The sequence below is a fragment of the Syngnathus floridae genome, chromosome 1 (genome assembly GCF_059516105.1).
Source record: "Syngnathus floridae isolate MCC-2025c chromosome 1, RoL_Sflo_1.0, whole genome shotgun sequence".
NCBI classification, from domain to species: domain Eukaryota; kingdom Metazoa; phylum Chordata; class Actinopteri; order Syngnathiformes; family Syngnathidae; genus Syngnathus; species Syngnathus floridae.
In genome coordinates this window covers 24,868,707-24,885,314 of record NC_142413.1, presented here as the reverse complement: position 1 = coordinate 24,885,314, position 16,608 = coordinate 24,868,707, and the positions used below count along the sequence as shown (strand labels likewise).

The 16,608-nt window shown below is 42.4% G+C and overlaps 1 protein-coding gene across 3 annotated transcripts in view; it reads right to left on the bottom strand.

The window, feature by feature from the left end:
* Window positions 1–9,585: 9,585 nt before the first annotated feature.
* hars (histidyl-tRNA synthetase) overlaps window positions 9,586–16,608 on the bottom strand; it is a 108,763-nt gene continuing 101,740 nt past the window's right edge. For all 3 annotated transcript variants that reach the window (XM_088390264.1, XM_088390275.1, XM_088390256.1), the window contains one exon: window positions 9,586–9,974. In XM_088390264.1, coding sequence (XP_088246390.1) covers window positions 9,915–9,974 — 60 coding nt within the window. In that variant the 3' untranslated portion in view covers window positions 9,586–9,914. The remainder of the gene's footprint in view (window positions 9,975–16,608) is intronic.

The following is a 16,608-nucleotide window of genomic DNA, read 5'->3' as shown; positions in this document are numbered from 1 at the left end:
GCGACAAAAAGTAAATTTGTCAATGAAGAATAGTTTATTCTGTATTAATAAAACCACACCTGCATGATTGTGCTGAAGTTTGGGGTCTCACCTATCACACTTCACTGGAACCTCTCTTCAACTTCAAAAACGTGCACAAATTAAACACAGATAACCCTAAAATTTCCAGACAAATGATCTATTTCTCAATGCTTAAATACTCAAGCTGGAAGATCTTATTCAATATATTTCATTAATAAAGATGTATAAAGTCTCCAGATATGAAATGCCTCAGAATGTACAGAACTTATTCAAACTACCATAATTTCCGGTGAACAAGCCGCACCGGGGTATAAGCCGCACCAGCTAAAATTTGGGGATATTTTACTTTTTCTCTTACATAAGCCGCACCGGACTATAAGACGCACGTGCACACGAGTTTTTCACAAAGAAAGACAGTACACAGAAAGCCTTTTTGAAGTTTGAATAACATGGTTAAACATGTCTTTCTAAACATTGCCTGTGAGGCAGCAGTAGTACTGTAGCAACACGGAAGTGTGCACACGAGTTCTTAACAAAGACTGGACACAGAAAGCTTTTTTAAAGTTTTAATAACATGCCTTAACATTTCTTTCCAAACACTGCCTGTGACGCGGCAATAATACCGCAGAAACACAGAAGTAACACAGCACTAATAGGGTTTGATTAAATAAAACATACCGGTAAAAGTCACTGAGACGCGGCGGTAACACAGCAGCAACACGGTAGCACAGCACTAATAGGGCTGGTTAAAGTAAAAGTAAAAAAAAGAGCTTCGTCGTCTTCATCTTCCTCCTGTGCACTGAAACCGTCGAAGTCTTCCTCCTCAATTTCCAATTGGAATAGCGTTAGATATCCTTTGCCACACACTTTCTCAGTATCTCTTTCGTCGTTGTTTTTATCCATTTCTTCTAGCATTTTCCATGATGAGTGTTAGAGATTTGCTCACTCCAACTTATTTTGCAAGAACCACACGGGAGACAAGTAAGTCCTTTTAGACACCTGCAGGTGGAGAGCTCACACGTTGAAGGAGTGAAGTCTGAAACTCTCCCAACTGCAAGGACATATTTATTAAGAGAAAGATTGGGGGCAAGAGTAGACTGAATAGGAAGCCCTTGTGCTCTAGTCAAAACATATCAGGGGGTGTTTTACGACCTTGTGTAGAATGGGATTCATTACCGGTTGCATTCCAACATAATCATACGATAAGGATACTCTGTAAAACCTTAACATCTCCCTCCTGTTTTATCATATGATTATGCCACCCCAAACAACAAAGACAAGTAAAAAAACATATATATATGTATAATGAAGAAAGAAGAAAAGTAAAAATAAAAAACAACAAACAACGATAGCAACACTTTCCAGTGAAGATGAGGCATAGCCTTAATACCCCAGATCAAATTTATTGTGTAAGCGAAAAACCTGCCGGCCAGATGTTATTAGCAGGAAAATTCTTACACGGTCCCTTTGCCTTAGGCGACCAGAATGCCATCAATAAAAAAAAAAAAAAGAAAAACACAGAAACAGTACATCAGTGTATCCATTAAGCATATTTGATGGTCAAATCAACAAGTTTCCGTAAAACATGCTCAATAGAACAGCATCTACGCAATCCACGTCTCACTATCATTATCACATCTGTCACGTCTAAGAAGTTGTATATGTGCTTGTGTTTTCGTCAGCTGATGATGTTCTAGTCTGTAGGTGTGGCCTGTCACACACACTGGCACACACACTCGTGTCCAGTTGGCAGGCAGCATCGGACAACTCTTGTGACCACAAAACCACGATCCGTTCTAAACAGGCACGTGCACTCATAGGATGCAGGTGAGACAGTGCCTCTGAACTTCTGGATGAAGTAGGTCCCGTCCGATGGTGCAGCCATGTTGGTAGTAGAGCCCTTACACCTTGAAAACGGCTCTCTCATCCTGGCACACAGCGGTGATGTCCAAAGCTCCCATCCAGTCTCCTCCTGGAGAGCAGTCATCGTTAACGCAGACGTGGGTCACGTTACCTTGGATGTAACATGTGTAATTCACTCCAGCTGGTCTCTCTGTGTAGACCACTTGCGGTATTGTTCGTCCTTTAACAGTCACATTGAGATTTGTCCAGAATAGCTGATCAGAGGCACCGTCTGCAAGTCCAGGGCGGTAAGGGTCGGCATCCTTGACTGTGACAGCACGGTGTTGATATCCAACTCCTGGATGCCGTGTCCCTGTAAAACAATGCTCTAGACTTTCTTGCTACGTTTCACACAATAATAATGATGAGTAAATCATCAGATACCTCTCGTGCATACACTCCAACAAACGTTAAGTAAATGTGAGATAACTTCCATGAAGTCTACTTAACCAAACATTGAGTAAATATGGGATAATTTAAAAACTGTCCCGGTCAACAACAATTCATAAATAGAAACTATAAAGTATAATAAGGAACTTCTCTTTAGCTAAACAAGGAACAAAGGTGTCCTGTTCATAACTAGTGAGGGCCTCTCACAGATAAGACAAGGAAGGGAGTATAAGAACTCCCTAAAACCTGGCAGATGTGTTGGCCTTGAGCGAAGGTATGAGACCTCCGGTTCAGGCTGGCCAGCGCTTCTACAAAACTAATTATCCTGACATTTCCCCACTGTTTATCACATATTTGCTCAAATTTAGACATCACCGTAAACAACCCCTTTTCTCGACTCTCAGTCGTCGGATCACATTCATGAGGACAAATATGTTTACACCAAAGGATAAACGTTGCGATGTCATCATTCAGAATCCCACGGATCTGGGAAAAGTCTGGTAACACAGATGCAGGAATTTTGCCATCAACATCATCATGTTGCCGCTCAGACATTAGGTATATCTGAGCAATCTCGTCCTCCATGGGCGATATTACTGTAGTGACGAGACGATTAAACAGAGCACGAAGACATGGTATGCAACATCCATACAAGGTGAGCATAGCAGCAAACACTGCAACTGATGGTAAAATTGAGGACACAATGGCGTTATACTTCCCAAAAGCAGTCATCCACTTGTAGTGCTCTTTCATACTCGTTTTGAGGGATCGCAGGCCTGCAATCCGTCAGGCTCCCATCAGGGGCGGTGTTGTTGGGGATGAAGGTGCAGCATTGTTCTCCAAACATTGCGCAGACGCCTCCTTTCTCAGACAACAACATATCATGAGCATTGTGGTTCTGGATCGACATTAGGGAAGGCGTGGCTAGCTGTTCATGCACTGCCTCGAGCCCCGCTTGTGTCCGTTTGCCCAATTTCTGCATGTTGTAATGGATGTAATTTATCCTGTCCACGTTCTTGTTCATCGTTCACCAGCAGCAAATGGAGGACTCCCATCCCGCTGCAATTTGGTCATTTAATTCTTATTAATCAGGAACTCCTCTAGGGACTCCAACTGCATCAATTTCGGTCAAATCATCGTCGCCTCTCAAATTTAAAGATATTTTGGTTTTTACCAGCTTTTTTCCCAGATCTTGGCATGTTGATGTATATACAATTTCGCTTGACTACATTCTCTGAAAGCAATGGCTTCTTTTTTTTCTTTTTTCTCTCAATGGATACTATATAGACTGCTCTGTCACACACTTCACAATCCAGTAGACGTGACAGATTTCACACAATCTTTGGTCAATGGCAACGGTACAACATAAATAATCGGTCGCAAATCCACACATATGACATATTCAATTTTTTCTGTCTTTGCAGCTTGTTTTGCCATAAGCAATCAATTGTTTATTTTTTCAGTTACTCTTATAGTTAGTAACCTGAAACAAATTATCCACATTCATTCTAGATGTTCATCCCATTCTTTAACATCTACAGCGGTTGTTGACAAAGTACACATATAAACATCATACTTTCATGGCAGTCCAGATCCGACACAGCAGATCATCCTGCAAAGGTCAAATTGATCTTTTAAATTGAAGGCATTCAGTGTTTTTGTTTTTGTTGAAACAAGCTCTACAAAAAAAAAAAAAAAAAAATTGTTTTGTTTTGAAAATGTTTTGAATATGAATCAAATCCATATGTTGTATATAGCTGACTGACCTGCCCCACTGGCCCTCCCCTTGAGCCATGTGACACGCACCACGGCTCAATATTGCTCCCCATTTGCATAGGTTCTTCGGTCGAGTAGGTCATTTATAGATGCCATTCTCTAATCTTGCCCCTTTTTTCGTCCATAATTGAATTTCACTCTATGGACTTTGTCGCTGCACATCTTTAAAAATGTTTCAGTGATTCAATCTGCTTCTTGTGTGTATAAAATTTGAAGTGTCTTTTGCGCTGCAGCTTTGTGGTTCTGTCTGCAAGCTTGTTACCTCTTGACACCTTATCATTCTCGTGTGTGTGTGTACTGCACACGTGCATATAGCTACTTTTCGTGGCAATTGGACTGTTTTGACAACTCGCTTAGCAAGTAAATGGATGGCCTCCCCGAATGGGGAGCGACTCAGCTAGCAAATAATTAGACATTTTCACTTTCTTGTAGTTTCTTTAGTTACTTTTCAATCATTTTCTCATTGTTTATCACAAGAATCTTAGAAAGTTGAATACAAATCAAAACGTATGTTTTATTTTACTCAATTGTATGATTTTAGAGAATCCATATGTAGTAAAGTGTTGTATTACTACATATGATTTCATCATCATTTAATTTGACTTTCTTTCCAAAACTCTTCTTAATTTCTCAGTTCACACATCATCTACATGTGTTACTGGTTCTCCAGTTTTTTCTCTAGTTAATTATCAATCCAAAAGCTACGTTTTCTTTTAAGCATTCAACCTGCTCAAAATCACTCTTTCATCAAAGTCGCTCTACTAATTTTCCATAGTAGTCGCCAACGACTTCAACCATTCAACCTTTCATTCAGGCAATCATTCATCCAAGCTCACCATATGCATCTCACACAGTCTCCAAAAAGGAGTCTTCCTATCAGATTGGTCCCAATTCATCCAAGCTCACCACACAACATTCATATATCATTTTCAACTCATGTTTCCTGGTAGAACAATCCACCAATTAAAAAAAAACTTAACTAAAACAAACAACTGGCAAATTAATCTGAATTTTTTCTTTGTTTTTAAATTTGAAGAACTCAATCTCTCAGATTTAGCTTGCATTTAGAATTTTGTATAATCTTATAACACAACCAATCAATTAATGTAGCATTGCAAAATATTAAATTCACAATTTAGCGTCTTCCAATTCCCGAAAGCATGTTCTGTCGATATATATATATATATTTTTTTTTCTTCTTCGAATGTCTCATGTGGGCTCGACACTTAACATGCACTAGTGTGGATTAGTTTTCGCTCGCAAACAGATTTCTCTCTTTTCCTCTCATTTTTACCTGTCAAAATTGTTTCTGTTCTGCGGTGTAAATTGAATAGACAACAGTATAGCAAACTTCTTTATACTAAAAATTTAGCCAATCTTCATCAATTTAACACATACGCACACACATGCACAGCTCTCGCGTGCGGAAGGTAGGTCCCCGCACCAATGATTCGTCACAGGCTGGCCATTTCCTGTGGTCGATCATGAGCTGGTCCCTCCCATGCACACGAGGACAGCACGTTCTAATTTTATTTATTTATCTTCTAGAAGCAAGTTGCATTTCTTTACCACTTGATTTGCATATTTTAACTTTAGTGTAACACAAATTGATCTCTAGTCATTTGTAATTTGCCACCTTATTATTATTATTATTATTATTATTAAACTCCTCTTGCCCCTCGCTTGAGCCGCGGCTTGAGCTGCGGCCTTGCACCCGCTCACAGGGGCCTTATTGTGTCCTGGTCTGACAAACACTTGTGACCTCATCAATTTTCATCTTTCTAGCTTTTGTCTCTTGAATTCGTTCTCATCTCTTTGTGAAGATTTCAACCACACTCTAGCACTTCTACCATTTCTTCCACATTTCAAATTTTCTTGTACTCCATACATTTTCTTCCACGTCAGCATCTATTGCATACAATTAAGAAATCTACTTGCCATGAACTTCTCATCTCAAAGAAGAGCAGAGCAAGAGATTTACCGTTCTTATTTCCCATCTTAATTTTAGTAGTTTAAGGTTTTACAATTTTTTTTCAAATTTTTTTTCTTTGAGGATCCTCAATGCAGGTTTAAATTGACCTTTCAACAAATTACTAGCCTGTATTAGTGCCGTGGATCAATGCTATAACTGCTATTTAGTCAATTTATCCTACCAGTCACACACTCAATCACACAAACTCCAGCGCTTTTTTAGGCCTCATGGCTTGGACAAACCAAAGCCGTATCTCATAGCTTGGACAAACCAAAGCCGTATCTCATAGCTCGGACAAACCAAAGCCGTATCTCTCGTGCACCTGTGGTTTTTTACGCGTTTCACAAACAACAACACAATCACACAACTTCAGGCCTTTAACTTACTTGTCCCCTGGTTCGTTGCACTGCCGGGTCCCGTCAATCCACCTCTGTCAGACGAAGGCAGACCTAAGATGCTGGCCCAGCGAAGAATTCTCTTCCCAGGACTTTCTCCTCCAGGTCCTCAGAATGGACACTGGCTTGTCGACAATGCAGCACGTCCTTCTTCGTCAGACAGATAGCGGGTATGAGGGATCCCGGGTTTCGGCACCAAAATGTTAGAGATTTGCTCACTCCAACTTATTTTGCAAGAACCACACGGGAGACAAGTAAGTCCTTTTAGACACCTGCAGGTGGAGAGCTCACACGTTGATGGAGTGAAGTCTGAAACTCTCCCAACTGCAAGGACATATTTATTAAGAGAAAGAGTGGGGGCAAGAGTAGACTGAATAGGAAGCCCTTGTGCTCTAGTCAAAACATATCAGGGGGTGTTTTACGACCTTGTGTAGAATGGGATTCATTACCGGTTGCATTCCAACATAATCGTACGATAAGGATACTCTGTAAAACCCTAACAATGAGGGTCCACAAAATAAAGAAAAGAGTGCCGCAACACAATGTCATCAACATCGACTGCCTTTAGCTTAAAAGTGGCATCATATGCATTTCTTTTGTCCCCCATAATGACGGTTTGTGTATAAAAGCTTTCTTTCAGTAATGTCCGTCTTGATCGCACTCTGCGTGATGCGGGAAATGTTGTAAACAACCTAGCACGTCTTCTTCGCCTGTCTCGCGCTTGCTTCCTGCTAGAGCGCCCCCTGGAGGCCGGAGGCCGTAAAAATCCATAAGTACACCGCGCCGCCATTTAAGCCTCAGGGTTAAAAGTAACCTTCTGAATAAAATGCATTAAAAGTTCACATTCATTACAACTTGTTTTTGGTGAGCAAAATGTCAGAAGAATTGAATTTAAATACTGATTGATTGGGTTTTAATACAATGCAGATGGTCCAAACAGCGCCACTGCTTTGTGTAATCTCTGAGTCACATGGCAGAATAAGAGAAAGGGTTTAGAGCACAGGCGTCAAACTCAAGGCCCGGGGGCCAGATACGGCCCGCCACATCATTCTATGTGGCCCACGAAGACAAATTGTGCATCAAATTCGTGTCATTACTAGAATTGCAAATTGTCTTCACTTTTAATGATATCTTTTTTTTAAAATATTTGACCAGTTTTTACTCGTCTGATTTGAAAACGAGTTATTTGTCAGTTTGTTTTGTAGCTTTTACTGTATATAATAATGTTAAGAGTAAAAGTGATCAAGTCATCACGAAAACATTTTTATATAAGCCGCACCTGACCTGAGCCGCAGGGTTCAAAATTTTGGGAAAAAGTCACGGTTTATACACCGGAAATTACGGTAAAGCAGGAAAATGTTGATCCCAGAAGAATGCGGATGTTTGAGCAAATACAGATAAACAGTACACTACGAAGCCACATGCTATCAGTGGCCGGTGTTGAATAACTTAATCACAGGAATCAGCGAGAAAAAAAAAGTGACAAGTTTATTGATACCACACCAGTGTTAAAACGTAATCACGATTAAATGTTTCTGTGGCTTATTGTTACAGTAATCTGCTTGTATTATGTCTAAATTCACAGTGCTATTGATAGAAGAGCACTTAAATGGGAGATTTTGCGACCTGCAGGCACAATGAGAGCGGTCTGTGAGCATGAGAATAGGCACTAGCGATGCTGAACAATGACACAATGGATCTCCTAAGCTAGATCTTCAATGCAATTCATCAGACCATCTCCACAAGACACACCAGAACCGGCGAGCCGCCATCCCCACATGGTACCACCCTTGCGGGCTACACAATGGACAGGTATAGCAAATGGTGTGTCTTGTGCCTCAGCATTCTGGAAACAGAAGATGTGGAAGATGTGTACATCTTGGCTTTCATCATTCTGTGATGGCTCTCTTTGACCCTCACAGTGCCGCAACTGTACCGAAAGCAGAGAAAAATAGGGTTTGGTTCCCTTGGGAATGAGGGAATTCCGGCCATGAGGAAAAAGCTAAAGGCTGACAACAAAGTGACCAGAGTGACCCGCTGTGGGATGAAAAAAGTTCTATCATCATCATCATCATCATCAGAAATGATGTCCACATTTTGTCAAATGTCGGAATTTAAAAAGAAAAGAAGAAAACAAAGTTAGGCCGACATGGAGGATGCTGAACTGTGAGCAGTCGGGGCTGGAGTCTGCTCAGGCTGCTGACCTATGACCGGGGTGCTGGCAGGCCACGACTCCCAATCGTAATGAGAAACCCTTACAAATCCTCACAACCCTCAAGAACAATGAGGACTGGAAAGACATTGACAATCTGAAGACTCCATTAGGGTGACCAGATGTCCTCTATTTTCCAGACATGTCCTCCTTTTGAGCCCTAAAAAAATGTCCGGGGGGAATTTCAAAATCATCCGGGATTTTGTTGGACTGCCTCAAACATAATACATGTACCTTGTCAATAGAATTGCCACTCAATTCCAGGTTTTTCCGTATCGTTCGCAAATAAGTCCCGCCTCAAATCTAAACACTTTGCTACGAAGTAAGCTGGGCTGGCCAGTCTACACCGAGTGTTTATAAGCAATGCCAAAACGAAAATGCACGTTCATGGAGGAGTTGAATAAACACATTCCTTATGAAACCGAATAAACAATTATTATTATTATTATTACCAACGCCTGGCTGCATGGACTTCAGACTTCCTCACCAACAGGCCGCAGTACGTGAGGTTGCATCGCTGTGAGTCTGACGTGGTGCTCTGCTGCACAGGTGTCCCCCAGGGTACGGTACTCTGTCCTTTCCTTTTCACCCTGTACACTTCAGACTCATGTACATATGACGTTGTCATGGACTAATTTTTATAGTACATGACCTTCAAAACAAGCAGATTTTTTTTAGTTGCTTTATAAAGAGTGAAATACATTCTTTAGTTCTTGATCCTTGAGGTATTTTGACAAAAGCATGTTTTGAATACCAGTACTGAATGCAATGTCTCCTCTACGGGTACGTATCTTAATGACTGCAAGTGATTTCCAAGATACAGCACATGCTAGTTAAGCGATAAGTTATACTGATTGTGATCGTTCATGCCTATCACTATATAGGTGCTTGGCAACAATGAAATTAGATCATTAAGGTTCAGGCAAAATTAAATGTTTTATTGACAGTATATCTTTTTTGTCAAGAATTGAAGGCCAAGTGCACAAGTGACCCCATTGTTAGACCTAAATTTAAATACACAAATGTACCATTTTTTTAGTTTATTTTTTGACAAGCGCTGTTCTCCACAGGTTCATGTCAAAAGTGAAAGCAATTCAATGCATTTGAGTGAAATGGAAACTGCAACATAATTTGGTGACAGTAAACTTTATGTATCTTCACAAAACAAGCAGTCTGAAGAAATTATAACGAAAGTATATTTTCACAAGACTGCCTGAACTAACAAGGACATGCATTTGTGACATAACTAGGCCTCAGACGTCCTCCTCTTGATCTCATCGACGAGAACAGCTCTTGAAACATCAACCTGTTGGAAACAAGTTAAACAAAAGGAGATCATGGGATTTATAAAGTAAATACCTTAGGCACATGAAAAAACTCAAAACACATGGTCATAGAAAACTACATTGTATCCAATAATGGTAAGATTATTGGTGCTTCGCTCTCCTCCCTTAAAGTGCTAGAGACATCGCTTTTTTTTTTTTCAATTAGAACGGAATTTGATAGAATGTATAAAGTGAACACATTTGCCGCATTGGAAATTAAAAATGGACACCGATTACTAAGAATAAAGCTGAAATGAAATGCCAGTTTATCGATCGGGTCCCGCATGAAGCCAAACTGGCGGCGCCATTACTGTGACGTCACAAGTTGTACATCTGGATGTCAACAAACCCAAACAACATGGCAGATGATAGCGACAGCTCAGTTTCTAGCGGCAATATTAGCATCATTTTATCCGATTCAGAAACCTCTTTTGACGCAGAATATGATGAATCTGGCAGTCCAGTTGGGCTGAGCTGAGCACATTTTCTGAATTGTGCCCCTCCCGTCACTCTGGTTAGGTTGGCATAGTAAAAAGTAAAAAGTGCTCTTGGGGGCTTTAGAGTGCCGAGTTGATCTCGGCACATGAAGACATGACCACCTGCAACGTTTGGTTTAGGTTTTATAAGCATTTTTAATTTTATTTCTTGAATCGCATTTTCTCGACGAGCTGAGCATGTTTTCTGAATTGTGCCTCTCCCGTCACTGTGGTTAGGTTGGCATAGTAAAAAGAGTAGAGTGCCGAGTTGACCACTGCGAATGAAGAAATGAACATCTGCAGCGTTTGGTTTAGGTTTTAGGCGCATTTTTAATTTTGTTTCTTAAATCGCATTTTTTCGACGAGCTGAGCACGTTTTCGGAATTGTGCCCCTCCCGTCACGGTTTGACATACTTTTCAAAGTCAAAGTCTCCTTTATTGTCAATTCCTCCGCATGTCAAGACACACAGAGATCGAAATTACGTTTCTCACTATCCCAGGGTGACAAGACAGCGTTCACAACGCACATACAAGTAAACAACACAGGAAAAATAAAACAAGAAGATGAACAATAAGAGTGATAGCACGCTAGCCGCTCTCGATGCACAGAAGAGTCCGGAAAGATGACAGTCAACCAGGCCACTGTGAACACGAGCACACAGCAGGCACGCACTGTCCGGTTCGTGGATCCTATCAGGCGTACTCAACCCATCTTGTCGTCCCGCGAACGAACGTACGCCAGGATAATGGAAGGCACGGCTAGGCGAGCTGGGTTGGCCGCAAACCTGGCCCGACGTCTCCGCACTGGCCCCTCTTCTCTTTTTGTTTACATTCACTGAAGCTAAACGCGTACAACTTGAGACGTCATGAGACGTCACTTCCGGCTGGCGGCTCGGTGCAGTCAAACTCGTCTGTGCGGCAAATTTAAATTATATTTTTCAGAGCAATAGCTTCCTTTTCGTTGTTTCGAGCGTCAATTTATATTTATAAGCCCATAAGCTAACTAAAACCGATTTATACATATACCAGTGTCTCTAGCCCTTTAAGGACATTTACACCTCCCATCTCGCCCGCAAGGCAACCTCGATTGCGAGAGATGTGAGTCACCCGGCTCACTCTTTGTTTGACCTTCTGCCCTCTGGGAAGAGGTACAGGAGCCTGCGCTCCCGCACCACCAGACTCGCCAACAGATTCTTTCTCCAGGCTGTTAGGACCCTGAACTCGCTACCCCCTTCTGCGTGGCGTGCAGCACTGTTGCGCTTTTTCTGGAATGTCTGCTGTACGCGCACTTGCTCCTTTTTTTGCTCCCCTTATTTATTTATTTATTTATTTATTTATTGTGTTATTTATTCATTATTTATTCAGCACGCTGTTGTTATACTTGTTTACTTGTTTGTCTGTTGTGGGCCATGTCTTGTCACCGTGGGATAGGGGGGAACGAAATTTCGGTTTCTTTGTGTGTCTTTGACATGTGGAGAAATTGACAATAAAGCTGACTTTGACTTTGATAAAGACTTATCTATTTATATATCTTAATGATATAGTAATGTTAACATACACCAAACAACATCTGCACACAATAATGTTTGAAAATGCAACCTGTTAGTAATTGACAGTGGTCTACAACTGCATTGCATTATACAGATTGGTTTCTGATATTTTGACCATTTCACGAATTCATTTTACTAATTCATTAGAAACATGTTTTATATTGGGCTGTCGCAAACAAATCTTATCAAGTATTCTATTGATTATTAGAGTAATCCCACCCCTCCTTGTGGTGGGCTCACACTGCCAAGTTGACCCTTTTTATTTTTGGGGAAATATAAAATGTAAAAATAAAAATGAAATGATTAAAACTGGTACCCAAGAACAGGATTGAATGATTATGGACCCGTCGCCCTGACATCTGTGGTCATAAAATTCTGGTGTTGAGCCACCTGAAGGACATCACAGGCCCCCTGCTCGACCCCCTGCAGTTTGCCTACCAGGCAAACAGATCGGTGGATGATGCGGTCACCATTGGACTGCACTACTGCGCCACCTTGACACCCCAGGGGCGTACGCCAGGATCCTGTTTGTGGACTTCAGCTCGGCGTTCAACACCATCGCTCCCGATGTCCTCCACCAGAAGCTCACCCAGCTCACGGTGCCTGCCTCCACCTGTCAGTGGATCACCAGCTTCCTGACCAACAGGAGGCAGCAGGTGAGGCTGAGGGGCATCACATCTGACATCCGGACCACCAGCACTGGCGTCCCCCCAGGGGTGTGTACTCTCCCCATTGCTCTTCTTTCTCTACACCAATGACTGCTCCTCAGGGGACTCTTTGGTGAAACTCCTCAAGTTTGCGGATGACACCACTCTCATTGGACTAATCCGGGATGGGGACGAGACTGCGTACAGACAGGAGGTGGGGCGCCTAGTCCACTGGTGCAGCCAAAACCACGTGGAGCTGAAGACCATGGAGATAACAGTGGATTTCAGGCGAGACCCATCGCCACTTCCACCCGTCATCATCGTCAGCAATGCTATTCCCACCACAGACACCTTCAAGTTCCTTAGATCCACAATCTCCCGGGACCTGAAGTGGACTGGTTATATAGACTCTGCCCGGAAGAAGGCCCAGCAGAGGTTGTACTTTCTGAGACATCTCAGAAAGTTCAACCTGCCACAGGAGCTGCGTAAAAACCTTATGCAATGCCATCATCCAGTCTATTCTCTGCACCTCCATCACTGTCTGGTTTGGATCGGCCACCAAACAAGACAAGCACAGACTACAATGGACAATTAGGTCTGCGGAAAAGACAATCGGGACTAACCTCCCATCTGTACCTGTCCAGGACCAGGAAACATGCAAGTAACATCTCCACAGACCCTTCACACCCTGTTTAAACTCCTCCCCTCTGGACGGCGTTACAGAGCGCTGTACGACAAAACCAGCACACACAGACACAGCTTCTACCCCCAGGCTGATGAACTCTCACCACTCATAGAGACTCATCACTGTGAAATAACATCCTGCTCTCGTCACTTAAATGTTAGTTACCTGAATGTTGTCAGTCACTTAAATGTTGTACAGAGGCTGAGATCAACCAGAGTCAAATTCCCTGTTTGGCATGCACAAACTTGGTCAATAAAGCTGATTCTGATCCTAAAGTGGCAGTTTGGAGAAGGCATCCTTCAAATCAGGGACCTGTAGCAGTTTGCCACAGAAAAATGGTCTAAAATTCCAGCAAAAGATTGTAAGAAACTAATCCAGGCCCAGGCCCAGCATGAAGCTCCCTCGACCCAACTGAGCCTCCGACTGCTCCAGTTTCTCTGATAGGTCGAACACCTGACCCGTAGTGTAGTCCGAGTTCATGAGGAGACTGGAGGAGCTTAACGTGTTGACCCAGTATTTGTTCCAGAGCAGCTCCAGCAGCTTTCTGTACAGGGATGACTTGAAGTATATCACTTCCATTGCGTAATACTGTTGACAGTGTACACCAGTGGCGGCTGTGGTTCAGGCAGTATTGCGTAATACTGTTTACAGTGTACGCCAGTGGCGGCTGTGGCTCAGGCAGTAGAGTGGGTCGTTTAATAACCGGAGGGTTAGCGGTTCGATCCCAGCTCTGTCACAGTCACATGTCGATGAGTCCTTGGGCAAGACACTTCACACACCTTGCCTCCAGGTCGCCATTGTAAATGAGAAAGTGTTCTCAATTGGCTTACCTGGTAAAACATTGAATATATATACAATGGAGCCTCGGTTTTCGAACACAATCTGTTCCAGAAGGCTGTTCGAGAAGTGAATCGGTCGCATTATTGTGACAGGGCCGTTGCTGAAATTTATAAAATATTTTTAAAGTCCTGCTGTACTTTCCAAAATTCAAGTGGACATCAGTGCGTAGGGAGCTTAATTTTGTCCGATCGCGCAACTGCACCGCGCTGGTCGCATTATTGTGACAGAGCGGTCGCTAAAATTTAGAAAATATTTTTAAAGTCCTGATGTACTTTCCAAAATTTAAATGGACCTCAGTGTGCAGGGAGCTTAATTTGGTCCGATCGCGAACTGCAGCGTGCTCAGTGTCGCATTGCTTTAGGACATTGGTTCTTAACCTTTTTGGAGGTACCAAACCCCATCAGTTTAATATGCGCACTCACCGAACCCCTCTTAAGGGGGCGCGGGGGGTAATGACATACCAGCAAAATCAGTGTGACTTCTGCTGTTGCCTTTGCAAGACCAGTTCAGATATGCGTTATCGCGAATTTACACGACATTCAGGTGTGTTCGGCCATCCGCAGTGGTGGGGGGGGGGGGATAGCATACCAGCTCTGCCGAACCCCTGAAGCCGACTCACCAAACCTTGGTTAAAAACCACTGCTTTAGGAGCATCTTTGTGTTTTAGGATGGCTTTACTGCTCCTGCTTGCTTCCTTCGGAGGCATGATTAGAGTTGATGCAATCCTCAGAGTAACGAGAACGTAATAACGAACGGAGTCAGTTGGCGTGTGGGTCCTCTCGGCTCATCTCGCGAGGTTCGACAACCGAATTTCGTCCGACATCCGAAGCAAAAAAATCTCGATTTTTTTGTTCGAATACCGATTTGTTCGAGAACCGGAACGTTCGAAAACCGAGGCTCCACTGTATATACTTTTGTCCGGCCCAAATATAAGTCGCACCAGCCATAAAATGCCCCAAAAAGTGAAAAAAAAAACATATATAAGTTGCTCCGGAGTATAAATCGCATTTTGGAGGGCAATTTATTCGACAAAATCCCACACCAAAAACAGTCATGAACGAGCAACAACAGGCTAAACGATAGCAACAACAGGCTAAACGATAGGTATGCTAACGTGACAAACACAAACAAAGAGCTGAGAACGGGCCTGATGTAACATATAGCGTGATTAAGGACAACTATTACATGAATAACATGTTTATAAAACCATCGGTGTCACTCCAATTCATTAAATCCATCGATCATTCGATACGATAGCAACAGGCTAAACGATAGGTATGCTAACGTGACAAACACAAATGAGGAGCTGAGAACGGGCCTGACGTAACATATGTCATAAATAACATGTTTATAAAACCATCGGTGTCACTCCAATTCATTAAATCCATCGATCGTTCTTTGTCAACAATGGCTGCGCGCGGCTGAGGGCGCTTGCACTTCAAAATATTCCACAGGCTCATATAACGATAGATAAACTATATTTCAAATAACTATAATATAAGCAATAACATTATCAAACCATCCGTGCACTTTAAATCCATTAAATCCATCGATCAAATTCCTCGTCCTTTGTCAACATCGCCGCGCGTGCGCCCTGACGTCAGCCTCGTCTTTATTCCACAGATCTACTATATAACTATATTGTAGCGTTAACAAAGTACAAGGATAGACGTGGGTTTGGTAAACGGCTCTTTATTCCACAAAACAAACTTCCAAGCATGTGGCGGCGTGGACTTCCAGACACGAGAGCTCTATGGCAGAGGACCGGGCGTGCGTAATTGTCATGTCCGAGCCCCATGCACCGTTCGCGGAGAGCCACTCGGCCGAGCGCCGGCCCCCGACTCAGTAGAGTAGGACCGGGCGTGCGTATAAGCCATAATAGTTTTTCAAACCTTCTATGTCACTCCAAATCCTTAATTCCTTTAAACTCTTTGTCCTCCGTGTCCATGATCACCGCTAATGATACCGGTAGTCCTTACGTGGGTCGCGCCGTGCGGTGCCACTGACGTCACTTGAAATAGTAATCCATTGGTACATCACGGTCCTCCAAACTTTCTTTCTGCTGCTCGATTACTGTTTTCAGCTGCATATTTTACAACTTGATGTTTGTAACTTGCAAAATATGACTTTCTTTTTGGTGCCATTTTTCTTAAGCCCACCCAGTTGATGAGTCATGGCCAACGGTGAAATTTAAAGAGCCCTCATCAGTTTCGTCTGAAAATATATATTTTTTCAGATGTAGTTTTTTGTTTTGTTTATTTGGTTGTTTTATCAAAGACAAAGTCTGCTTTATTGTCGATTTTTTTTTTCATATACCAAGACACACAAAGAGATTGAAATTACGTTCCCACTATTCCTCGGTGCATGCATATGCATACAAGCAACACAAAAAAAACCAAGAAAGCATAAACAATGAA